We start from the raw sequence: 27,739 nt of genomic DNA, 5'->3' as shown, positions 1-27,739 counted from the left end.
CTACTACTTCTATACTATATCATTCTTATATGTACATTATACTGTATCTATACTTTTCTTGCATTAAAAAAAACCGATAGTTTCCCTTCTATTCTCACGAATCGATAATCCTTATAACAGTCATCTTTTCCATGGTAGAAATAGCAATAATTCGGTTTTCAGTCCTGAATAAAACTGCAGCTAATTATTTCTGTGGGGGGGAAACAGTCAAAATATGAGTTGTAAGCAATTTAATTTTGCGTGCAACATTTGAGTCAATTGTAAAGAAATTCGGGTTTCTCTGCCACGGTTCATGGAGCATGAAAGAGTTTGATAAAGTTGGGCAGCATTGCACCAGGGAGGTTCCCACCTCCCTGATTGCACTTATCAAGGAATCCTTTGAACAATGCATGCGTGATGTAGGGATTTGCCTATACGTTTGCACGCAAGTCCAAAGTCTTGTTTTTCTTGTCGTCACTTTTGCGCCCAATACCTCTGCCTGGTTTATCCAAAAATGTTTCTTTTTGTTCTTTGTCTGACAAATAAAGCTACGGGGGAGACATATTTGCATTATCTTTTTTAAATCTAAACAAGGAATCATCTTTGTGTCACAAACCTGTTGGACGAACAGAGCCATGTATCGAATGTTTTTGTTGCACACCCGTCCAGACGACGTATAGCAATATGGGCAACGCTTTTTGATGGTCTTGCGACGAATGGACAAAGGCAAGTATAACCTCATACATTTTGAGGTTTGAAGAAGGCAAGGAGGCTGTCTACCTGTTGTTTGGTTTGTTCACAAAACTAGTAAACATTTGTGACATTTTGTTTCCAATCCCCTGTAATTTTGGGGAAGGTCAACTAGGGCATTTTATCTTCGGTTCAAACAAAAAGCAGAGAATCACAAACATTTTGAGCCAATGTGTTTTAAAAATTACTACGAAAAACCATGCAGCGGTGTGCAAGTTACTGGACACCGTACCCTTGTTACATCCACAATGGGATGTAACAGTACATCAGTAATTCTCTTAATAATAAAATCTTGTCTCATTACTATGCGCTTTTTTTGGAATTAAAAGCAAAAGTATGAAAATAAGCTAACTTCCATCGTCTATACTTTCTGATGAGCTGTGGATGTACACGACTGTAACACGAACACCGCCCTTCGTAAAACATGATGATCTGAAAACTTTACGTCCACAATATTCATAAGAAACTTAGAGAAGGCAAAATTCATTCTGCCAAAGTGTTGCTTCATTGAACTATCACCATAACCTACTAAAACCATGCAGGGTTTAGGTATGGCTGGTATTAAAGATGTGATGTTATATATCTCAAAAAGGATTGTAAAATGGGACACCGGTTACATCCACGACAGGTTTTTATAAAAAAAGTAATTATTATGATCGCAGAATAAGACGTTGTTTGTGCACATTCTTCAAAAGCTTCCTGATGGTACCAAGTATATTCATACAGAATTACATTTCATCGTGTAAGTCATGTTATTAGTTTGAAAACTTTACGCTTGTATGTCAGGTGTTGTGCTCCAACTTTGTGAACAGGTCTAAGTTGATGTAAAATCTCCAAACGTACTATAATATGGCCCCGATGAAAGCATCATTGCACCTGTGTGTGGGAAAAGAACAAAATAACTGTTGTTTTCAAAAGATCCTTTAGAAAATAATATAGCAAACAGAAAATATCAACTTCCTATAGCTAATGGCAAACCACAAGGATAGGCAAATATACTATTCAAAGCTTGGCAGGGTTGTACGCACTGGGGGGCCTGGGTATGTCAAACTGTGTTAGCGTAGAAAAAAATAAATAATGAACAGACTGGATCGCCTTGTTGAATGTTTGCACCAGTCTCGGCCAAACCCAGTGTCATTATCAATTTAAAGATCAAAGAAAGTCAGCTGTAGGCTAACCATCACACATGCCACAGTGTACAACATGGTCATGATGGGTAAATGTATGAGTTAGATTTAGACAACAGATATCGGAATCTTAATCTTGCAATAAAGAATAAAATCCCGTCTACTCTTGAAGATTATTATTTATTTCACACCATCAAACCGTCTTTGGATCACGATCTTAATGTGTCGTTTACATTATTTTAACGTTTAACTGAAAAGTTAACTAAAAGTTAAAAGACTCGAATTTCCATTTCATTTCCAACAAGTTTGATTGGGTATTTGTCATAGAAGTCACAGATGTATAGTATTTCAGTTCACAGTATTTTCCTTGATTACACTATTACACTTAATATTATTTTTTTATAGGCCCTACATGTCTCCAAATGTCTCATCACAATCGTATTTTTGTTGAAAAGGAAATGAATAAAATGAAATGAAATGAAATGAATGATAAAACCCAAGCGCTGACAATGTCCAGTCTATTTTGTATCTGGTTTTCAACGAACAGCCATGCATCACGTGTCACGTGTCACGTTTATATACGCCTCAATTGCGCCCGTTTTGTGAAACAGGTCACCCATGCCTACGAAGTGTTGGGTTACGAGACAACCCCCCCCCCCAAAAAAAACAAAACAAAACAAAACAAAACAAAACAAAACAAAAACAAAAACAAAAACAAAAAAAACAAAACAAAACAAACCATCGTTGACAACCCAACACTTTGTAGATTATAGCTATATTGTTATTATTGTACACATTTCTGTAAATATCTGATCATGTTCAGGTGAACATTTTGTTTTCCATCACTTCTCGAGAAGCTTGGTCAAGTACTCTTTCCGATCCGTTTCATTTTCAGCAATCATTTTTGTGTTTTCGTTAGATCGTTCTTCTAATTTGACGTCATAGTTCCTTCCTAGAAAAGAGCCCCTGAAATAATCAAGACTTTAATATAAGTTTATTTCCTTTAAACTGAATGAATTTTTGCTTTCTTTTTTTCACGATTTTTTTTTTAATCTTTTCACATTTCCTAAACCATTACGTCTGGGGAAATTTCCCCCTTTCAACTGCAATGGGAAGCGGGGATATTGTTTACCTTGAACGCCTTGAATGATAAAAAAGGGTAAACATCTCGTTCCGTATGGGCGGTTCCGTTTGTTCGGAGAGAGCGTAGCGAACAATACGAGATGAACTATACAGACAAACCGCCTTTCATTGAAGATGTCAGTCTGGAAGGATTATAGCGTACATGTACTACCAATAGCATGACAATGGAGCTACCATGGCGTCACACACAAGAATCAAATAGTGTAGCAGTGGCGGATCCAGAGGGGGGCGCAACCGGCGCACGCCCCCCCCCCTTTATTTTTCGTTAAAAACACAAGAAATAAAAAGGAAAAAATGAAATGAAACCCGGAAGTGGCACTAGAAATATTAGTCACGCCCCCCCCCCCCCCCCTTTACAGAATTCCTGGATCCGCCCCTGTGTAGAGTTGACAACTCCATGTCTTTTCTTTTTCAACTCTGAAGTCCGGGGAATTTGGAAACCACCCTTCCACTCAACAATCATGGAGCTACGAACAGGTTAAGTAGCTCCATGCAACAATCAGGATGAAGTGCAACAATCAAATCTTTAGCTCTTCTTTTCCTACACATTTATGACGACTGTGACGCTTATACCTCAAATCTCAACCAAGACAGATTTATTGTCGTGGATAATTCCATCTATGCTACCATGTGTGTCTTTCAGAAAGGAAAAAAAAATACGGACATGTGTTCAGGACGTACCTAAGCACAGTCTGTTCGTTTCCTGCTTGGTTACTCAACCACACCCACATTTTGTCCGTTGAAGCTGCACATCATACGATACATGAGTATAATGCCCAAACAACGGTGTGAAAAGGGCACCCTCGTTTTACGTATAGTATACCTGAAAGCCATTGCCGTGGCGCGGTGGAATGATGTTACACAAACATTACCAAACATCAAATTTATAATAATTTTGGTGTCGATATATCATTTTACCTCTGCCAAAGATGGTTGAGCTTCTGTATGTTTGTTAGGCTTTCTTCAAAAGGTTGTAGTGAACGGATAACAGAACGAAACTTGGTGGAAATGGGCCGAGTGTCCATAGTGTTTAGTGGTGATCTGGATCACCGTCTTTATTCTGGATTTCAGATCACAAGAAATCTAATTTTATAGACAGACTCAAAATTTGATTAGGTACTCATCAAAGAAAGACAGTGATTCTTTGTTCAAAAATAACGCGGTAACTCACAAGTCCTACAACACTACATAAATATGATGAAGATACTGGTAGTGCTCGGGATATGAATGGCAGTCAAGAATGGTCAGGTTTGTAGGGTTGGTGAAAAACATAACTACAAATTTGTGAAGCATTCGCTGAATCCAAGGAGCTTGCTGAATCTAAGCTTCGATGGAGGTTCCACGCACTTCCTTCGTTTTCCTGTGGGTTTTCCTGTGGGTACTTTTATCCTGGTCACATATTTACGGCCTCTGTTCACGTGGAGCTCGTCTCGCTAAGTGCACTTACACAGGCTTTAAATTGACTTGCCTTTATGCATTTACCATGGCTTTGATGGACATGCCTTCCCTCCGGTAATACGTTTAGAGTGAAAAGCTGCTCTATATTCGAAAACGACTATAATACTAAAATCACTCAGTTAGATTGAATGGTATAGCCTATTTATTTAGATCAAAAGTACATATATAAAGAATGGCATGAAAAAGGTTCTCCTTTTTTCATGAAACAGTAATACAAGTCACAATCACATCATGGAATGAATAAGAGGCTAATGGTATCATTGCTTATAACAAGTTTTACAGTAACCATCGGACGTGTTCTTTAACCACTGAGCTTGAACTCCTTGCCCTAACTGAATTTCGTATTGTTCTGGCATTTTTTTTTTTTTTAAATTCAATCGAAATAAAGTCAGAAAGAAAACTTATATCTATCACTCTAAATTATAAAGGTACGTTTACGTGGTGTATTTTTTCTTACTATTGATAATTGAAATGAATAATATATATAATCATGTAAAAATCAAAATATGATAACTTGTACACTCTAGGTATATTTTAGATTATAACTTATGGTACATTTAGCAATAAGCAATTGCTTGCTTGACTGGTGAGCATTGTTCTTCATTTCTCTCCCTTCCCGCCATTCTCTTTGTCTTTATCTTTTATTGTCGATTAATTTGAACAACGATGAGCGACGCATATTTATTTGGCAACCTGCAGGTTCGGTTGTGTTTTGGGCGTTATGACCTTCTACATAATTATATTGTAATACGATAATATTATTATACAGACCGTCGGAATTGAATGGATTGTGAATAGGCAGTCACAGGTTGAACGGCCATTATGTTTTAGTGTCACTTTCAATGTGATTATGATTCTGATATCAATTGTGTCATTTTATATCGACCTATTGTCGTCCACCTTCTTCATTGATATTATAACTGCATTAGCTTTCAAAAGTCTCCTCTAATAAAAACCGAAGAATGTATTAGCACACAAACACACACTCAGGCAGACACACATCAGCACACACAGACGGCTTGAATATAAACAAACGGGAGCAAAATTTGAGAGCAACAATACGGCCGTCTTACACCTCAATTTCTTCAGCATAGATAGACTTAAACATGAAAAACCGCCCACGCTCTGGTCGAGACCAGTTTCTCACACTGGCTATATTTATATAAAAATCGCATCATTTATTCACTTATAATGTCAGGGCGCAAGCATTGAAAAATTGAAAAAAAAAATGTATACGTCCTTTCAAACATGCCCACGACAACTGAGGCGTATCAATACCTTGCATTGCATGTGATTGTGATCTTTGGTTAGGTGTATGCAAACCCAGAAGAAAAAAAAAAGCTAAACGAATCTATAAAGGCGAACTGTTATCCCGTGGAGAAATCTTTAGAGGAATGCCACACATGACCCATTTTAAGGCTATAAATTGAAAAGAACTTATTGAATGGGGTTCTGTCAGAATCTTGCTTTTGATGTTATCTTTGCGGTGCTATGTTTTTATTTTTTTTTTTGGGGGGGGGGGGGTGTAAACTTTCTGACAGGCTGTGAATTTCCTCTGCATGGTTTTATCTCCTGTAAGTTATATAGTCTAATCGTACATCAACTGTTTCGCTAAAAAGGCACGATTAATAGAAAATCTCTAAGCTCGCAGATTGTAGTGCTTACAGAGAAACACACAAACGGACAGATGACACGCTGACAAACATACACAGAAACACGGGCATACACACGGTTATGCACACATGCATACATGAAATAAAAACAACTTATTCATCCACAAACTTTTTCCACCCATCTTCATTTGACTTTCGTTTCGTTATCTAATTTCCGGAATATATCCCACTCTATGTCCGTGTACATAATTGATTCTGCACAAACATACAGTAGTGCTATACAGTTCAGAAATGCATGTACACCTATACATTCACGTACGCACAAAACGCACAAAGGACAGCTGGCGACACACCTTTTTTCAAAGTAAATTATAATCCTACATTGTACTATTACAATTTCTTTGTCGCTAAGGATGGGTAACACACTCTGTCCATAAAAATCTTGACACATCATGACAATCCTTACTATTCAATGCAATACCATACATTATATTTTCATTATTAGACGAATATATGGGTAGAAAAACGAGAACATTATAGAACGTGTGAGTTCCCCACATTGATTTCTCCGAATAATGAAGTTGACCGAAATCACTTGATTGTGCTGACTAGTTTCATTCATTCCTGCTTTAGTTTTATTTTCCAAACAATATTCTTGTATGATAGTCTATTACAGAAGTAAAAAAAAAATAGTATAAGCTTATTTCACGTAACATAGTAACTATCATAATAGAAACGCATCTCGTTTGAAAAAATACTGGAAAAGAAAATTGAGGGGTTGCTAAATAACCGAACTTATAAATGGATCGAGTTCCCTCACTTAAGACGGTAAATTATGTAGGGCTACTGTCCCCTTTTCATCATTGTTATTGAAAAGCTGATAACCATCAATTCATATTTCGACCATTGGTTTGTGCACAATAATTTCACAGAGATTATCTTTTGTGTCGAAAACTTTAATAAAAAACTCCATTTTCTCTAAAAAGTCATCGATGATGTTAATGCACAACAGAGATTTTCATGTGGAGGATACAATTTCTCCTTGCGATTTAAATTCTTCTAGAAGAAATTTAGTGAAGACATGTGTAGATCAAGGGGAGACATGTGAAGTCAGTACATTACATCATCATCTCATCTAATTTGCATATGCAGATTGTTACGTATTAATATAACTGATTTGTGAAAACGTAGAAATGTGAAAACTTTCTTATTTTTGGCGGATTGTTTTTTTTTTTTACTTTTATATCATTCCATTCGTTTTATTGTCTCTATTCAACAGGGAAAGGTTGATAGTGGTTGAGAAGAGCACTGCAGTCCTAGAGATACAGGCAACCTTGGAAACTGCTATACGGTTGTGTCTGTTTCTTGTCAACAAGTGACATAATTACACTTTTTGAGGTAGGATGATTGTCTTCATTTTTATGACAACACAATTATAATCACATCAGTTAGTCAGAAGAGATAGAAAGAAAGGGCGAATGACTCCACATTGATGATATAGATACGACATTGTGGACATGTACGAATTGTTACACAGCTATCCTTTTCATGTGAGCCGTTTGGCTAGCTATCGTCGACAACAACAGCAACGTGGGCCGGCGAGGTTTCTTAGGTAAGAATGAATTCCTTCCGTTGAACTTCAAAACTTGTCCTTGTCCACACTTCGTCCCTATAATCTTTCAATTCACACTCCGCTAATTTTCAGGTACGGTGGGTGCCTTTGTTGGGACTAAATCCCATGATTGCTTGGGATTGAAATGCCAAATCTGGCAAGGCGGAAGATTACGCTGTTAATCCACGAATTAGGAGCAGACCTCTAATCGAACACGTCACGTCGAATCTTTGTGATCTTCACGGAATTACGTAATTGTTATTATCATTTTCTCCGAGGTCTTCATACATGCATAAGAGAGGGTCTTTGAAGACGTCTTTGAAGACGTCTTTGATTAGGGTATGAATTGCTTTATACAAACGGGTTGGCACTTTCAATGATTTCAGTAATTTGCTTTGCACAATTTCTTCTTTCATCGCAGGATGTGGATGTATAAGAGAGGGTCTTTGAACAAGTCTTTGATGTGGGTATGAATGACTTTTAGGTTGGCCGAGGTACTTTATAGTTCAATGGTAATCCCACCTGCGTTAATCCAAGGTAACAAAGTGCCTTTTTAAGAAGCCAGGCAATCGACCTAATCATGAGTGAGGGAATTGTCGCGAAACTCCTCCACGGACGCGTGGCTAAGTGCACACGAAGAATAACAAAGCCTATGCCATGTGTCCCCCCCCCCCCCCAAAAAAAAAGAAAAGAAAAGAAAGAAAGGAAGAAAGAAAGAAAATACACTCGGATTTTCTGCAACGACAACTTTAAAAACTGTGAATCAATCAAAACGCAATTTCAAGGTAAGAAACTGTAACTTTTAACCGACATCTTAAAAAATAAAACATTCAATTTGCTTCACGCGTGGTCACAGAGAATGGGGGATCCTTGTCGAGCATGTCAGGAATCCCTACTTCCCAAATTTAGTCCATTGTTTTTATGGACGCCAAGAGTATCCAAGTGCTAAACTTGGAAGTAACAAACCCATGCCATGCTTTAAAATTATCCACATTTCTTGGGCCCATAAGTCTGACACTAGGCAAAAAAAGCCCCACGAGTCCGACACAAGGCCGAAAAGGCCAATGAGACCGGCACTGCGTATTCTACAGTAAGTCTTGCAATGTAAATTTTGTGGGCTTTATTGGCTAGAATCGGACTTTAGGGCCTTTTTTTTTGTAGAGTGTCGAGCTTGTGGGCTGTATGACTCGTGGGTGTCGGACTCATGACGTGGACCAGACAGACCATGGAGCTACATATAGCTCCATGGATAGAGGGTCCCCCTTTTCGTTCACACATATAACTTAAACCAAAATTCATTTTTTTTTCTTTTTGAAATTTCAACTTTTCAACTTTCAACTTTATTTTCACGTCCATCAAAATGAACAAAGAACTTTATGTACATTGCGTATACACGGGATATTTGTGATACAGAACAAAACTTGAAAAGGTACATAAGAAAATTATGAAAGTGAAAAGTAGATGTGATTACATCTTTGTTAAATACATAAAGCGTATAATACAAGTCAACTAAGGATGAGGATGGAAGTGGAGGGTCCCACTAAGAAGCAAAGCTTGTACGATATGGGACCCTCAGAAAAATACACAAAACATCAATATAAAACACAATAAACGAACCGATGTCAACTGACATCAAAATGATTGGGAAGAGGAAAAAGAGAGAAAAGGAAAGGAAAAAGAAGAGGAAAAAAAGAGAGGAAAAAAAGGGAGAAAAAAGAGGGAACTACAGCATGTGCCATCGTGGACGCAAGCAATCTGGATTTCATAATGTAAAATAAGTGATAAAATACAAGCTGGATTGAATGTAATGCAAAACATTTTTTATACGTAGTTATGTTGGTAAGAATGCAGGAGAAAAAAAAAACCACATCGTTATATTTAGAACACAGAGAGGGACATAGTTTAATAGGAGGACTTATGTAAAAAAAAAAATGATGACTTGACTGAGATGATAAAGGGAAACTAACTCTGTTGGATGTTGTAAAGTTTCAATAAAAATGGTTTTAATTTATTCTTAAAGGAATTCAGAGATTGAGCAGTAGTAATGTTACTGGGAAATCGATCTTAGCTTCGAATAGGTGAGAATGTAAAGTTAGCTATAGGCCCTATGCAGGTACGAACATCACATACCAATTGGTATGTGATGTTCGTGTATACATTATGGAAATGAACGTATGTGTTTTGTTTTGTTCTTGTTTTGTGTTATGTCTTGTGTGTTTGTGTGTTGTTGTTTTTTTTTTGGGGGGGGAGGGAGGGGAAGGTGTATATTGGAAATGTGGGTGGCGGGATTGTTTCTGGCGAAAATAAAAGGTATCATCAAGAAGAGAGAGATGAACTTAATGAGCCATTCGAACAAACTTACAGGAGTTGGCTAAAAGTTAATATTCTGGCTAGGCCTACTTCTGCGCAGTTTTCTGCATGACGAACAAAACAAGCAGGTGTCGGGTTACAGAAGATGTCATAAAATTGTATTATGTAGGTCTACATGATTCCAATGAATTATTGAATGGAACCCCTAATCAGTACATGATGCGGTCGAACAGTGTGTCTGTGTGATACACACGTGTGTGCGAGTGCGTGATGCTGCCACCAATATACTTTTAGCACGTTTTTTCAAGCACTTGAACACAGGGCGCAAGGAATTCACTGAATGACACCACACGAGCGATTACATGGTCCCGTTACTACCCCCCCCCCCCCTGCATCCGGGACAGTGGAAATTACACAGGATGTACAATATATCCCAAGGACGGGGAGTGGCGGTTGTAATAATAATATGTGGGCATGGTATACTATTATACTAAATGGATGACCTTGTCACCTCGCTGTACATCTCTCCTCGTCCATGACTACTGAACATTTCGTTAGGTCATAGACGCAGGGTCCATGGTTAGATTCACCATAATTGGAGCTCCATGGGACTCATTATGGACCTCAATAGACTAACCTGTTATTCATAGGTCAAAATGAAAGTGTATAGCCAGGGCAAGATACCCATCAGAGAGGATGCGTTTGTATAATGGCACAAAATGAATGCAAGCTTTTAGTTTGATTGTTTGATTTTGTACGCATTGATTATGCGATATGACTTATAGTTATCCAAAACAAGACAAACATGTAAACAAACAAACAAACAAACAAAAACAAAACAAAAACAAAATCAGGACGGAGGAAAGAGAACTTGTTCTGCTGTTTTGTGGGTGACTGTGTGTGTGTGTGTGTGTGTGTGTGTGTGTGTGTGTGTGTGTGTGTGTGCTACAATAGATGAATGGTCGTGCATGCCAGCCATATGTCACTCAAAAAACTCTCCACCCCCCTTTTTTTTTTTGCTTTAGAAGTCCGACTTTTATTTGAAAGGACGAAGTAGCCTATTTCAAGCTGATCCATGGTTATTCCCATACAATCATGTACTATATAGTTTGAATATAATAATCTACTCATTTCTCTGGTACGGCCATATATCTCAAACTGATTTTCAGGAATATGTAGTGTGCACCTTTAAGGGTCATTTCCTTGACAGGAAATAGCGTGATAGCTCTTTAATCGCGTTTACACGTATTCGCACACACACACACACACACACACACACACACACACACACACTAAATTCCACCTCTTTATCTCTTCCTGTCTTTGCAATTTAATCTCACGTTTTTAAGTATTTATGGGGGCATAATTCCCTCCGTGTGCTCCTTTTCTTTCTTTCTTTCTTTCTTTCTTTCTTTCTTTCTTTCTTTCTTTCTTTCTTTCGTGTTTTTTTTTTTGGGGGGGGGATGGGAGGGGGTGCTAAAGAATATAGCCTTTGTATCGCGTATCTGCAACTCTTCAGTAATAAAGAAGGAACTTGTAACTATCAGGTTCACGGAGAGTCCACATTCTGGAAAACGTCGCAGCGCTTGTATGTGCTATCAGCACGCCATGAAACTCTCTCGTGGTAAATGATCGAATTGTATATAGGGCGATCCATTCAAAGTTTATAAACTTTTAGTTTTGGTCAAATTCATGTAAGATGATGTCGCAGCCTCCCGGGTTGGACAATGGGACCATCTGTCTCGGGCATGCGTAGAACACAATTTTTGGCCTACTTATAGCGAATTGTCTTAGCGTTCGCGTCGCAGATCTAAAGCATGCCAATGTCGCATCGGGTAATACCATAACACAGACGTAACTCTGGGAGAAATCCTGACAAGAAGACCGGAATGACGGATTGATATAAGATGAAATCACTTTGCCTTCTCAAATCCACTTCATACGCAGGTTTTTCAAGTATACCAGGCGTTGGTTTAGTTCCCCCCACCCCCCCCCCCCCCCGGGGTCGTTGAAAAAAAATACCTCTGTATAAGCAGTGTTTTACAACCCTCCCCAAAACGAAAATGGAAGTGAAACAAGTTGGTTCGATCGATACAGACGCCAAACATGAAATACAATTGATTTTCGTCTTTTGTATAATGCAGAGATTTTTACCCTTTTCATATTGATACATATTCCTCTAATATGGAAAATTATTACCAGATGTGGAACCAATTCGTAGCTTAGATTTACATGGTATTGTGGACTTCCGTACCTAATAATCAATCGTTGGGGCGCTGTAGGATCATTCACTTGACCTTCACTTAATTTCGTCGAATAATAATGACTGCACAGCGTGGTGGTTACGGTTCAAACTCAAATAACAATATTAAAACAACAACAACAATACAGCACCAGCCTCATTCCGTTTAATGAAATAACGACATGCATACTTAAGCCTTCCATAATTGACATGAACCAGGGTACTTTTCCTCCCCCCCCCCCGCCCCCATCCCCAATTAACATGTCTGCTACCTTCACACCTGACAAACAGCGGAAAGGCTTTATGTATATAGGACCAACACTGCTTACACTATCCCCCCGAGTACACACCGAGTCTATACAAGAGAACAGGGTAAACAAAGCTATAGACTATACAGACACCGTTTCACATTTTGACGGCTAAATTTCAGAAATTGCCAAACCTTGTTGACTGAGATGTATGATGATTTGAACTGAATTGATTTGATTTGATTTGATTTCATTTCATTTCTTCATTCACCTTTCATGCGAGAATACAGCAGGAAGCCAATTGAACAAAGTTAGTGAGTATTGGTTGAACAGGACAATGACATCAAATATACACAAAATAATACATACCATATAAGACCATAAAAGATAATCCAGTCACCATTCACCAAGCAGATTCTATGTGCGAAAATGACGTCCAATGGCATGGATGGATGGGGTGGGGTGGGGTGGGGGAGCCCTCCAACATAGATACAGAAGAATCCTGACTCACTAACAAGTCAGAGATCTATGAATAATATTACCATGATGGTACACCCTTTTTACTGAATTGTTTATTCTAATATAGTTGCCTATGAGAACTATGTGGCATGGTGAATGTGATTACCAATGTACTTTTCACTTTCTTTAGCATTTCAAGTCTTTTTTTTTTTTGGCATAGATTTATAATAACGCAATATTGGATTCTGTGGGAGAAAGTATATAGGAACAGGGAAGTGATTAATATAGTCTCACCTCAGTAGTATATATATGTTCCCCTCGGCACCACGGTGGAGCCGGTGGAGCCGGTGGAGCCGGTGGAGCCGGTGGAGCTCCACCTTGGCTCCACATGATAAATATGCATGAGATGATGACGTCATACGATAGATATGCATGAGATACAATCATACATGAATATGTATGATGTCATTATTTGCTGGTAGGATTAGATAGCGTTAATAAGGGGGAAATGAGCCCATCCTTTAGATAAGATTATGAAAGCTTGACGGTGTTGTGGAGCTGTCAGGACTGTGAATATGTACGAGGTTGCTGATGTCGCGACGATGAATTCTGGACGATGTAAATCAGCTTGCCACGAACGTAAATGTAAGCGTGGAGCCTTGCGTATGGCAAGCGATGTTTTGTTCGTTTGTTTTTTTTGAGGAAAGGTGAGCGTTGTGTGGAGCCTAAAGAATATGCTTGAGGTTAAGTCTCGATTTATTTGCGAATATGTAAATCAGCGTGAAGGTTGGTTGTGTGGAGCCTCGGCAAGCGATACGACCATGATATGTGGAGCACTACCTTTGCTGTTATTATTGTTGTTGTTGACTTTTTAAAGGAAAGTGAGTGTGGAGCCTTCAGGGTTGTGACTATGACATGTGGAGCGTAACATCTATTTCGTTTCTTAGAGGGAGGGTGAGAGTTCTAGCTGTGGAGCCTGATGCATATGCATGAGGCCGTAATATCGCCGATGATTATCAGTGAATATGCAAATTAGCTTTCCATGAACGCAAATCTATCGTTCGTGGAGCCTTGACAAGCGCGGTGACGATGTGGAGCACTACACTTACTTTTTGTTTGTGTGTTTATTTATTTGCTTGTTTAGAAAGTTGGGCGTAGAGCCTTGAGTGTTGTGACTATGACATGTGGAGCGCTACATTTATTTTCGTTTCTTAGAGGAAAGGTGAGAGTTCTAGCCTTGGAGCCTGATGTGTATGCATTAGGTCGTAGTGATGATTTATCAGTGAATATGCAAATTAGCTTTCCATGAACATCAATCCTTGACAAGCGATGTGACTATCAGATGTGGACTCAGCGCTGCACTTACTTTTAGTTTGTTTGTTTCTTTGCTTGTTTTAGGAAGGTATGTGCGGAGCCTTTAGCGCTGTCACAATGCGCTGTGGAGCGTTACGATTATTTTGTTCTAAAAGGAAAGATGAGAGTTCTTAATAGCTGTGGAGCCTTACGAATATGCATGAAACCGTAGTATCGCCGATGCTGTGTTCGTAAATAATATGCAAATTAGCGTATCACGAATCTGAATACTTGTGGCATGGAGCCTTGGCGAGCGATGCGACCATAAGATGTGGAGGGTTACATCTGTGGTTGTTGTTGTTGTTGTTGTTATCTTTCCTTTGATATTAGAAAGGTGAGCGTGGAGCCTTAACAAGCGCTGCGGCTATCACATGAGATGTGAGCACTATATTATCGTTATTAGTGTTGTCATTTTTTTTTTTTTATTTAGGAGGGTAAGTGTCTTTACAAGCTCTGATAAATGTGGAGCGCTATATTTGTTGTTATTGTCTTTTATTAGGAAGGTGAGGGTAGAGCCTTTACAAGCTATGGGAGATGTGGAGCGCCACGTTTGTTACTGTATTAAATGTAGAAAGGTGAGGGTGGATGGAGCCTCTACAATTAAGCTACCAGATATGTGGAGCAGTACATTTGCTGTTGTCTTTTTTCTTTTCAGGAAGATGAGGGTGGGGCCTTTGCAAGCGCTTTGACTATGAGATGTGGAGCCTTACATTTTGTCGTTGTTGCTGCTGTTGTTTTTGAGAAAGGGTGGGCGTATGTGGAGCTGTATGCATGAATATACATGTATGTGCTGTAGTGATAATCTTTTTATTATTTTTTTTTTCTTTTTTTCTTGTTTTGTTTTTTTTTGTTTTTGTTTTTGTTTTTGTTTTTGTTTTTTGTTTTTTCGTGAAAGTACATGTAACCTGCAATTCATGAAGTTTTTGCCTGGAGCCTCGTATGAAGTATCATGAAGCAAAGTGATCTTTATTATCGATCGTTCATATGGCACAACGGATAGGATATACTACATACCTAACAACATTTTGAGGGCGTAACGGATCATGATGTATAATCTCAATGAATAGCAAAATACTAGGAAGTTTTAAATGACTCGAATCTATTGCGTTAGATTCGGCCTACATAATACACATGAAGAAAGAAAGAAAAAAAAAAGGAAGAAAGAAAAACAAAATTAACAGCATCAATTAATTTATTATGTATACGCAATATGTATAGCTATTCAACTTACAAATCAAGTATCTATACAAATGGACCCAGAGTTTCTTTCTTCTTCAAAATACGTCAATGCATCACTTGAATCGTACACTATTTCAACCATAGTTCGTATATAATATGCTGTTGAATATGAATCCATGCTTTATTGAGTATTTCACTCGATTATGCGTGACAATCACATATTAACTAAATTGAACGCGACCACCATACGTGAACTAGACTACCAGTATTTTTTGATAATGATGCGTGTTTTGATCAACCTTTGATCGTGCGAGCTTGTGCAACCATGGAGGCGAAGGTTTGAAAGTGCATGTGCATAATAAACGCAGTGGTACAGTGTATCTTTGGTACAGTGGCCAGAAAAGTCGATGGTATTATGTAACCAGTAGGGAATGACTGGTCTCTATGGAGTGGTGAGGGAAATTTATCCTTCCTTCCCTCCAGTTCAGGTTCATTCGGCCTTTACATTGTTTTTGAGCATATTCGCTTGCATTACCCGCAGATATTCACAGGAAGCCGGGGCCAGAAATCATTTACGCGTTATGGTATTACGTAACCGTAGAATGACCGCTTTCCTTGAAGTGGGGCGGTGAATTTTAACTCCCCTTACTCGAGTTCGGCCTTTGGTGGTTGTGGAGCGTATCGCCTGCATTACCCTCAGACATTCTAGGTGAGCAATTTCAACACGAAGATGAAATTGAATTTTCCAATGAATTTGAATATCAAAAAGAAAGAAATCCCAGCTAAAGAAAAAATTGTTCATTGTATCGTAGCACGCTGAATTTGTAGTGAATAGATGACAGATGACCGCTACTTTCTACTTTGGAGTAGGTTTAAATAATATATATCACGACACTGGATAGGTCGGTCTCATCCTGTTTCCCTATAAAGCATATTGGATTGGCGCATTTTTGTTGCTGCGATAGTTGCTGAGTGATGATGTTGGTCGATGTTTGTAGAATCTTTGGCGCAGTATGCTGTTTCGAGACAATTTAAAGTAACGAACAAATAAATACCAATAAACAAACAACAATAAAAAGAGAGTAAGATATCCGATAGTTTTTTTTTTTTTCTTAGTTTGATCTAACGGATATCCTATAGACATCGTAATATTGATGAGTATAATCTTGTTCACGAGTCGAATTAGAATTAATTTATATTTCTCGCATTCATTCGTATTTTGTTGTTTTTAGTTATTGAAATCGTTATAAAATGTGTGGTGTTGTGGTCATTTATCCTTGAATTGTTTTTTTTTTTTCTTTTGAATTTCGCAAACTTTTTTTTTTTTCGTTGTACTTGTTTTTTTTTTTTTGCTCAACACGTCTGAGCTTGTTATTATCATTTTTTATTATTGTTATTCATGTTTTCTTTTAAGAATAAGACAGGGTAGACACATTCAGTTTGCTAACTGCTTTACAATGGCGCCCCTGTATATACACAAAATAAAACAACAAATGCATTTGTAGTAACATGATTCACACAATTACAGATCAATGACATAAACAAAAAGAAATCACCTTAACTACACTTCTGTTACATGTATACATAAGAAATAAGGCCTTAACGATTTAGAAAAGGCTTCTTTGTTGACCGACCAACATTTTTTTTTTTCGAACCTGCTTTTAATTTAGCATTTATTAGTGCTTCACTTTAATAATTTTTGTACATTAAGCTTTACATTAATTTGATAGTCTTAAAACGCAGGACTGTTGAAGCTCGTATGTTGTGGAAGTGCATTCACATCTTACGGTATACTTGAGTGTGCATGATGCTATCAAGTAAAGTGGACATGAATATCATACGTGAGCAAGACTACCAGTACTTTTTATACTGTCTACACCGTATCTTGTTTGGCCATGTACAAGCTTGTGCAGTAATGGAGGTGAGTGTCTGGAATTGCATGTTAAACTATATGCTATGTGCTATGGCAGATCTGTGTGCAGTTGCCAGGAATCATTCGAGCGTGATAATATTATTACGTAACCGTAGGAAATGACCGCTTCGCCTGATATGGGGCGGGAGTTATAACCCTCCTTTACTCGGGTTCAGGTTCATTCAGCCTTTGGCATTTGTGGAGCACGGACCTCTAAGAGTTCAAGAAAGAAACGTGTTTATATACCCATTTTGTGCCATCTTTGTTGATTACACTTGCCTGTATTCTTACAGAGACAAAATACTAAAGCCACCATGGAAGACGTCTGTCGGAAATTTAGCTGCGAGTTTTGCAGCGCAAATTTCACGGAGAAAAAGAATTTGTTGCGCCACCATCGTGTATTTCATCAAGAACAGAGAGTATTGCATGTGTGTGATTTGTGTGGAAAAGCTTTCAGTCGGCCCGATAGTCTCAAACGACACATGAAAACCCACCAAAATCCGAATAACGTGAAAACGGATGGTGAAGACGGGCGTCTAACTTGCTCACAGTGTGATGCACAATTCATAGAACAGAAGCATCTTGATGAACACGTGAAAACACATCGCCAGAGAGATAGCTATTTGTGTCATACATGTGGACGGACATATTACCAACGTGAGAAATTTATGAAACATCTGGATTCCCATCAACACCGGACTCTTCCAAAAGCACCCAAAAAGCGAACACCTGAACAACAAGGAAACCAAGCAAAGAGTAAGTACATAAACAACAACTTTATTAGAATTTATAATTTAGTATAATACATTTTATATGTCGTGATTGATTACAACTGTGAAGATAATGGCTACCAATTTGTGGGATAATCAAAATGCTTGAACTGAATATCAAATGGTTATCAGTTTGTGTAGATATTTTAGGCAGTAGTATGCACTTAAGAATAATAAAAAAAAAAAGAAAATGCTAGACTAAACAAGAACAGCCCCTACTGCATATATCATTGTAAAGATGGGTGAAAATTATAGATACATTATCTATCTCGATATCTACACACTTGTACACAGCAAAAATAATGAGTTAGTTGTTTCTTACAAAATCTTGTCAGTTCTCCCTTGATTTATAATGAAGAACAAGAGGAAGCACAAACTTCTTAGTAGCGTAATGATCAGTACGAGACATCGCACTATGCAAATAAGCGTGTGACCATTCTGCATTGTTGTCTTTATGTAATGAATTTGCTTTACATGGTTTCCAACTGCTCGATTTTATTTTTTTTTTTTGCGAGGATATATCCAAGTTTAATCAAATATACAACAAACGTCAAATAGTCATATATACAGTGGAAGGCCTAGATTAACTCAAAATTTGTTTGCTTCTTTGTTTGTAAAAAAAAAAAAAAGAAAAGAAAAGAAAAAACTCAATTGTCATGTAACAAAATATAGACCGACCTACAATTCATTTGTATCATTTGGTTGTTGATTTCAAGAATAATACTGCGATACATTTTCTAGTTAGCCGAGCAAATAGGCTTTTGATTATATTAGTGCAACAAATGATGATTTATTATGCATAAATCAATGCACCCCATTTTCAGGACGTCGCGTACAGCCTGACTTGATGCCGATTATCGACATTCCTCCATACATCGACCCTGAAAGCTGCGCCGCCCAAGTGTACAGGGAACATTGGCTTGACATTCAAGACAGACAGTCGTTTGGCAGAGTTCATCGCTTTTACAACTTTCATCTTCCAAACCTTAACAACGAAAGTCTTCGAGAAAAGGCACAAAAAGTGTTTGAACAGCAGTCTTCAGTTTTCAAGATTAATGCGTCTTACGGTTTCGTACTCTGTAACAATGAAACTAACGAGTGTCGGTATTTCTATGCCAGTAGAAACACTAAAGTACTCAACGAGCCTGCCCTCGTTACTAACAAATCGTCATTTCAAGAGTTTCTGGATACATTTCTGAAAGAAGATGTTCTGGAATATGCTCGAACACTTCGCCCAAATTCCAAATGGGTGGTTCAGCATATCACAAATGTGACGTTCTATGTATTTTGTCTCACAGATCATCCCATTGGCCAAGGGATAGATCTCCCAGCTTATGTACAGAATAACCAGGCCATTGTTTCGTTAGTCAGTAGCCGAAGGGATGGCCGGGTGTATAATGATAACCTATGTCTTTTTAGATGCCTAGCTCTCTTTCAGGGGGAAAAGTCTGAAGGTCTTGAAACCAAGGCCAAACAATTGCTGAAACAGTACACAGGCCTACCTCATGTTTCCACCTCAGAGTTTTCAGGCGTTAGACTCGGTCATTTGAATAAAGTGGAAGAGTTCTTTAAGATCAATATTATGGTGTATGAGTTACAACCAGTACAATGTAGTGATGATGAAGGTGTGACAGAATGTGAAAAGAAACTGGCAGACAATGATAATGTAGCAGTAGCCGCTAAACTCGTCCGACGGGGACTGGACAAATTTCCAGATACTATGTATGTAAATCTATACGAAAATCATTTCAGCTACATCTCCGATATTGAACGTTATTGCCAAAACTATCAATGTCGTACATGCAATAAATTTTGGAAAACTCGAAAGACACTCCATCGACACGAAAAAATGTGTACTTCTACGGCCACTAAGCATGTTTTCCCTAAGGGAAGAGCTACATTTCACAATCCATTGACAATATGGGAAGAGTTGGCTGATGAAGGGATTCTGGTTGAAGAAGAGCGCAGATACTTTCCTTATTTTGCTACCTTCGACATGGAGTCCTACCTAGAAAAGATAGAAAACAGCAACAACCTGAATGATACACCAACTGACAAATTACAGTATAGCTCTAGACATATTCCGATGAGTGTAAGCGTTAACTCAAATGTTCCCGGATACACAGAACCATTTTGTCAAGTGTCCGATGGAGACTCACAAAAACTAATCGATGACACTGTGATGTATATGTTAGAAATTAGTCGGAGTTCTTATTCGTTGCTTCAATCTTTCTACAAGGACGTCACAGAAAAATTAGATCTGAAAATACAAGAATTTGAAACCTCGCAAAAGAAAAACAAAGAAAAGCCTAAGAAAGCAACCCATCTCATGAGACTAAAGCAACGATTTGTCAATCACATCGAAGAACTGCCTGTGGTTGGGTTTAATTCGGGGAGGTATGACATTAATGCCATTAAACAATTTCTCTATCCTTCACTTTTGAAGTATGATTCGGTCGACTTTGTCATAAAGCGAAACCATAATCACATGGCTCTGAAGTCGCAACATCTCCAGTTCTTAGATATTTCAAATTTTCTTGCCCCTGGATTTTCGTACGCAGCATTTCTAAAGGCGTATGACTGCGAACAGGGGAAAGGTTACTTTCCTCATGGCTGGGTGGATTGCCTCGATAAACTGAATGAATCTGAACTTCCCCCTATTGAAGCTTTCAGGGATAATCTCAAGCATACCTCCTTTTCAAGAGAGCAGTATGAATACTGTCAGCGCATCTGGAAAGAAAATAAGATGTCTTGCCTGAGAGATTATTTGATATGGTACAATAATCTCGACGTTACACCTTTCATTGAAGCTGTGGAGAAGATGCGTGAGTTCTATATGAATCTCAAAATCGATCTGTTCAAAGACGGTATTTCAGTTCCTGGACTTACCATGAAGTATCTGATAAAATGTAGCCCAGAGGCACACTTTAGCTTGATCTCGGAGAAAGACAAGGATCTCTATTACACATTTCGTGATAATTTGGTGGGAGGTCCGTCTATCATTTTTCATAGGTATCATGAGCGTAACGTAACAAAAATTCGTGGGGGTAAGCCATGCAAAAAGATAGTTGGTTTTGACGCAAATGCGTTGTATTTACACGCAATTATGCAAAGAATGCCAACAGGCCACTATGTAAGACGACGTATCGAGAATGACTTTAAGCCAGAAAATAGGCATCCGATCTCCCAAGAGTGGTTAGAATACGAAAGTTTTTGTCGACAAATTCCCATTCGACATGCCGGTAATTATTCTGAAAAGAAAATCGGACATCTCCAGCTTCCCGTGGATGGCTTTTGTGCCGAAACCAAACAAGTATTTGAATTTCATGGATGCTACTTCCATGGGCATTCTTGTCATCTCAATAAAGGTCGTACAAGGAACACTAAACTGGGAAAAACTATGGAGGAACTGTTGGAAAAAACCGAGGAAAAACGGCGATACGTACAAAGTCTGGGTTACGAATACATTTCCATCTGGGAGTGTGAATATAAAGAAATGCGCAAAACTGATCCAAAACTAGGCGCTTTTCTCACGGAAAGGTTTCCTCCCCCTAAATACCGTCATGGGTTAACCCAAGAGAATCTTCTCTCTGCTATTCAACATGGTGCTCTCTTTGGGTTCGTTCAGTGTGATATCCATGTGCCTGATCATCTCAAAGAACACTTTTCAGAAATGTGTCCAATTTTTAAGAATGTAGACATATCTAGAGAAGATATCGGGGACGTGATGGGATCCTACGCCAAGGAACATGACATCATGAACACTCCTAGGCGTAGCTTAATTGGGAGTATGTTTGGTCAAAACATTCTACTGTACACACCTCTACTCCAATGGTATCTTCGCCATGGATTGGTCGTATCCAAGATACACCAATTTGTGGAGTACAAGCCCGTTGCCTGCTTCAAACACTTTGGCGAAAGCGTGTCAAATGCTCGACGTAGGGGTGATATTGATCCCTCTAAGAGTATAATAGCTGACACCATGAAACTAATCGGCAACTCGTCCTATGGTAAAACTATTACAAATAAGGAAAGACATCGAAATGTCAATGTTTGCGACGGGAAAAAAGCCGAGAAACACATCAATGACACATTTTTCCGGGACTTGAACCCCATCTCAGACAATTGCTACGAGGTTGATATGGCGAAGAGAAAGATTAACATGGACCTTCCTGTTCAGATCGGTCATGCCGTCTACCAATTAGCAAAACTACGTATGCTTCAGTTTTATTACGATTTTCTCTTGGAATACGTGGATCCGTCAGACTTTCAAATGTGCGAAATGGATACGGACTCCGCTTATATCGCCATTTCGTCTGAGTCGTTTGATAACATAATCAAGCCCAATATGAGACAGAAGTATGAAAACAACAAGGCACACTGGTTTCCTCGAAACGATACCCCCGAGAATGCTCGATATGACAAGAGGACACCTGGGTTATTCAAAGTAGAGTGGGAGGGGGATGGGATAATAGCGCTCTGCAGTAAAACTTACTACTGTTTTGGTGCTACTGACAAATTCAGTTGTAAAGGAGTCAACAAGAAGCAAAATGACATTACGAAAGACATGTACCTGCAGGTACTCCGTTCAAAGGTTGCTGGTAGTGGCGTCAACAAGGGATTTCGTGTGGTCCAAAACGGAATTTCGACTTATTCACAAATTAAGAATGCCTTTACCTACTTCTATCCAAAGAGGAAGGTATTGGAAGACAACGTTTCAACTACCTATTTAGACATTTAATGATAAAGAGAAGCTGTTGTCATTAGATCATTCTCTCTATACATGTACATTTTGTTATCTTTGCTTGTTTTGACATTGGCTAGTGTCACTGCACGCTCTTATAAATGAAAGGAACTGTATCATACAGTAACGTCACATCTCAGTGTCATCGGTTAGTTGTGGATAACCTACGCTTATGTGAAATGCTTTTGACATTCTTTTTTCTCTCTCTCTCTCTCTCTCTCTCTCTGAGTGATGATATTACATTGTATGTTTCATTTTTTCACAAGTGTATTTGTTATGTACTGCTTATTTTTTACTCACGTACACGCAGTATAGCAAACCATTAAAACCGATGGTTATACCGTCAATCAACCCAGACCTTTTGTCAAATCTGACTTCCCCAAGCGGTGCATGACATAAAACTGATTGAAGCATGGCCCGTCTATGAATTCTGCAGTGTAAAGATATGTTCTGTACTCATTCACGTGATTATTAATGCAGGTACTGATGTACTGTTGTATAGGTATCAATTGTGTGTCTGATAGAGTGAAGTGTATTACATGTATTAGTTTTTTCTTCGAAATGCAGGTTACAACATGTACATATAAAGATACGGGGCAGAATTGTTGTAAATACAGGTGTTGTGAAAAGATGTGTTACTCGTACACCAAGAGTCAATGGACACGCATGTTTTCTTTAGTATAATCATCGTAATATACAAGTATACAAGCTAACACATCAAGAAGAAGAAAAAAAAATTGTTCACAGTCTTTTCTATGTTTCAACCACATCATCTTGTACAATGTAATTGATTTCCCAATAATTTACGCTCGTATTGCACGCCAACGTTTTGCGCTCATATTTTATTCTCAAAAAAGAAGAAGAAAAAAAAAAAAGAGCGTTAACTGTATTAGTCTAACAATTGCCAATTTGTCATTGCTGTTTTGATATTATGAACTGTATTGTTATCTACAGGAATATATACTGTATTTTTGTTCTTGTAAGAAACAAACCTATAATTGTTGTGCTTGTATTTTCATAACTTTTGTAATCGTAAGCCAATAATCGACGATAATGCATAATATCGTAGATTAAAACACTAAAGTAATGTTTGTATAACAACGGCTAAGTTTCGTCCTGTATGTATTTGGTTGCGTCGACTGCTGATACGAATTTACAGTTACTTATTTAAATTAGTAAATACAGTTACTTATTATGAATTAGCAGAGAAGGGTTTAGTAATGTTCTATAATGTCTATATATTTGTAAAATGTTTATATTCTTATACGTGAGATACATCAAGCTATGTATGGAGACAGCGTTCCTTCAGGCAAAGCACTGAAAATGCAAAATGGCAAAGTACCTCATGAGACGAGTAGAAGTATTAAAGACATTCAATATTTCACGAGGAAACAGATTATTTGTATTTCGTGCAAAAGTGTTTTTTTTTTTATTGTATTCATTCTCAAGACGGTTGAGTTTTAATTCAGTTGTCAAATTGTCATTGGTGATAATGTACTGCATTGTTATTTCGCACAGGGCTTATTCTTTTTTTTTCTATGCTAAGGAATGTTAACGTGTTTGGTTTTTTTTTTTCAATATTTTTACAGTTGTCATACAGAATGTCCTGAAAACGCGTAATCACCTAGTGTACATATGCATGAAAATATCGATCAAAAGACAACCGCAAAGTATCCCATATAGGGAATAGTGTAACAGAAGCGTAATTATATATCGGTATTGTATTATTGTATCGATTGTTCATACAGATTTACAGTAACTTATTCTTATTAGTTGTACATAAACATAAGTTCGTGCATAGTCTTTAAATCAATAAAGTCTGAAAACAATATACTTGTTAAAAGTGATCTGTACAAAAAAAAAAAAAAAAAAAAAAAAAGGTCTGTGTATGAAATTTGAATCGATGTTTCCACATTACAAGAAGCATACGTATTTTGCAAAGAGATGTAACCTAATTAAAAAGAAAAAAAAAGAATTGTATGTATCTAAATGCCAAATGTTGCAGTCTTTCCCCTCAGTCCTTCCTGGAACCGACGATCTGTTTGATGCATCCTGCATGTGTGAGTGTTGCTGAATGGCATGAGTAGGCCTACTGGAATCTCATTTGGAAAAAAAAAATAGATAAATGATAATCTATACGCATTCTTGGTAGGAATAAAACAAAAAATGCATGCAGCAAATACGAAGAAAATCTTTATTCATCAAATATACACAGCAAAATGGGGAAAACAGTTTAACCAAACATGTATACATGTATATATACATAGCAACACATGACATCTATTTTTACACGCAGAGTTAGGACAGGTATGTTGATGCGTAAACAAACGATAACAAGCTTTAAACTTGTTTGACTTATAGCGAAGAAAGAATCTCTGAGACCTTTTAACGTAACACACGCATGTAGTGACTAAAATTGCTTAGCGCATTAAATAATATGAACGAATGCAAGAAATACAAATTTAATTCTCTCTGATTCGCTACAAGACCATGATGGTCACTGATGTTTCGATGTATAAAACGTCCATGAGATCAAACTTAGAAAACGGGCCATCATATCTTAATTCTCTGTAGTTGTTGTTGTTGTTGTTGTTGTTATTGTTGTTGTTGTTTATTTATCTGTTTGCTCTTTGTTTGTTCGGTCGTTCGATTTATACTTCTTTTGTTTAGAAGCACCATACCACATCAACAAAACTGCAAACATCCATCGACATCATCCTTACGCAACTATCGCAACAATTCAAAATGCGCCAATTCAGTGTTTTATCAGAAAACACGATGAGAGCGACCAATCCAGTATTATGTTATATAATGTTTTAATCTACTCCAAAGTGAAAATAACGACCATGGACTTTTATCTGTATACTGCTTATTCAGGTTGGTACGATACAATGATGAATTCCCTCAAGCTCTATTTTATTTTGTTTTGTTTTGCTCTGTTTTTGTTTTTGTTTCACTGTATTGAAGTTCAGAAGAAAATTCAATTATAACGTTACAGTAAAAAATTGCTCGCTCTGAATATCTGTCGATATTGCAAGCGATATGCTCCACAGCCACCAAAAGCCGAACTCGAGTAAAGGAAGTTCAAATCTCCCTCCCCACTTCATGGAGATGATTTCTGGCATCAGCTTGCTTGCTTGCTGTAAATATCTATGGGTATACTAATGCAAGCGATATGCTCAAAAACAATGTAAAGGCCGAATAAACCTGAACTGGAGTAAAGGAAGGATAAATTTCCCTCACCACTCCATAGAGACCAGTCATTCCCTACGGGTTACATAATACCATCGACCTTTCAAGCCATTGTACAAAAGATACCACTGCACTTTCAAACCTTCGCCTCCATGGTTGCACAAGCTCGCACGATCAAAGGTTGATCAAAACACGCATCATTATCAAAAAAATACTGGTAGTCTAGTTCACGTATGGTGGTCGCGTTCAATTTAGTTAATATGTGATTGTCACGCATAATCGAGTGAAATACTCAATAAAGCATGGATTCATATTCAACAGCATATTATATACGAACTATGGTTGAAATAGTGTATGATTCAAGTGATGCATTGACGTATTTTGAAGAAGAAAGAAACTCTGGGTCCATTTGTATAGATACTTGATTTGTAAGTTGAATAGCTATACATATTGCGTATACATAATAAATCAATTGATGCTGTTAATTTTGTTTTTCTTTCTTCCTTTTTTTTTTCTTTCTTTCTTCATGTGTATTATGTAGGCCGAATCTAACGCAATAGATTCGAGTCATTTAAAACTTCCTAGTATTTTGCTATTCATTGAGGTTATACATCATGATCCGTTACGCCCTCAAAATGTTGTTAGGTATGTAGTATATCCTATCCGTTGTGCCATATGAACGATCGATAATAAAGATCACTTTGCTTCATGATACTTCATACGAGGCTCCAGGCAAAAACTTCATGGATTGCAGGTTACATGTACTTTCACGAAAAAACAAAAAAACAAAAACAAAAACAAAAACAAAAACAAAAAAACAAAACAAGAAAAAAAAAAAAAAAATAATAAAAAGATTGTCACTACAGCACATACATGTATATTCATGCATACAGCTCCACATACGCCCACCCTTTCTCAAAAACAACAGCAGCAACAACGACAAAATGTAAGGCTCCACATCTCATAGTCAAAGCGCTTGCAAAGGCCCCACCCTCATCTTCCTGAAAAGAAAAAAGACAACAGCAAATGTACTGCTCCACATATCTGGTAGCTTAATTGTAGAGGCTCCATCCACCCTCACCTTTCTACATTTAATACAGTAACAAACGTGGCGCTCCACATCTCCCATAGCTTGTAAAGGCTCTACCCTCACCTTCCTAATAAAAGACAATAACAACAAATATAGCGCTCCACATTTATCAGAGCTTGTAAAGACACTTACCCTCCTAAATAAAAAAAAAAAAATGACAACACTAATAACGATAATATAGTGCTCACATCTCATGTGATAGCCGCAGCGCTTGTTAAGGCTCCACGCTCACCTTTCTAATATCAAAGGAAAGATAACAACAACAACAACAACAACCACAGATGTAACCCTCCACATCTTATGGTCGCATCGCTCGCCAAGGCTCCATGCCACAAGTATTCAGATTCGTGATACGCTAATTTGCATATTATTTACGAACACAGCATCGGCGATACTACGGTTTCATGCATATTCGTAAGGCTCCACAGCTATTAAGAACTCTCATCTTTCCTTTTAGAACAAAATAATCGTAACGCTCCACAGCGCATTGTGACAGCGCTAAAGGCTCCGCACATACCTTCCTAAAACAAGCAAAGAAACAAACAAACTAAAAGTAAG

At 37.8% G+C, this 27,739-nt stretch overlaps 2 protein-coding genes across 2 annotated transcripts; both read left to right on the top strand.

Annotated features, from left to right (window-relative positions):
- The first annotated feature begins 17,275 nt into the window (after positions 1–17,275).
- On the top strand, positions 17,276–21,542 carry LOC139731659 (uncharacterized). The gene is made up of 3 exons (XM_071642550.1): positions 17,276–18,141; positions 18,980–19,877; positions 21,524–21,542. Exons 1-3 carry the CDS (start codon positions 17,700–17,702, stop codon positions 21,540–21,542), a joined length of 1,359 nt encoding a protein of 452 aa, XP_071498651.1. The 5' UTR covers positions 17,276–17,699.
- Positions 21,543–21,974: 432 nt separating this feature from the next.
- On the top strand, positions 21,975–22,896 carry LOC139731688 (uncharacterized). Its single transcript, XM_071642576.1, has one exon. It carries the CDS (start codon positions 22,138–22,140, stop codon positions 22,894–22,896), a length of 759 nt encoding a protein of 252 aa, XP_071498677.1. The 5' UTR covers positions 21,975–22,137.
- Positions 22,897–27,739: the final 4,843 nt, after the last annotated feature.

The sequence above is a fragment of the Diadema antillarum genome, unplaced genomic scaffold (genome assembly GCF_040938485.1).
Source record: "Diadema antillarum isolate AM-2024a unplaced genomic scaffold, OU_Dant_1.0 seq00000382_RagTag, whole genome shotgun sequence".
Taxonomy (NCBI): domain Eukaryota; kingdom Metazoa; phylum Echinodermata; class Echinoidea; order Diadematoida; family Diadematidae; genus Diadema; species Diadema antillarum.
Note: the sequence above shows the minus strand (reverse complement) of the source record. Positions and strands in the feature narration are given on the sequence as shown.

What these genes read in the sequence shown, in the direction of transcription:
- LOC139731659 (XM_071642550.1), top strand. Translation starts at nt 17,700, where the DNA reads ATGGAAGACGTCTGTCGGAAATTTAGCTGCGAGTTTTGCAGCGCAAAT. An exon ending in ACAAGGAAACCAAGCAAAGA is followed by an intron (nt 18,142 to 18,979) that starts GTAAGTACATAA and finishes CCCCATTTTCAG; the next exon opens with GACGTCGCGTACAGCCTGAC.
- LOC139731688 (XM_071642576.1), top strand. Translation starts at nt 22,138, where the DNA reads ATGAAACTAATCGGCAACTCGTCCTATGGTAAAACTATTACAAATAAG.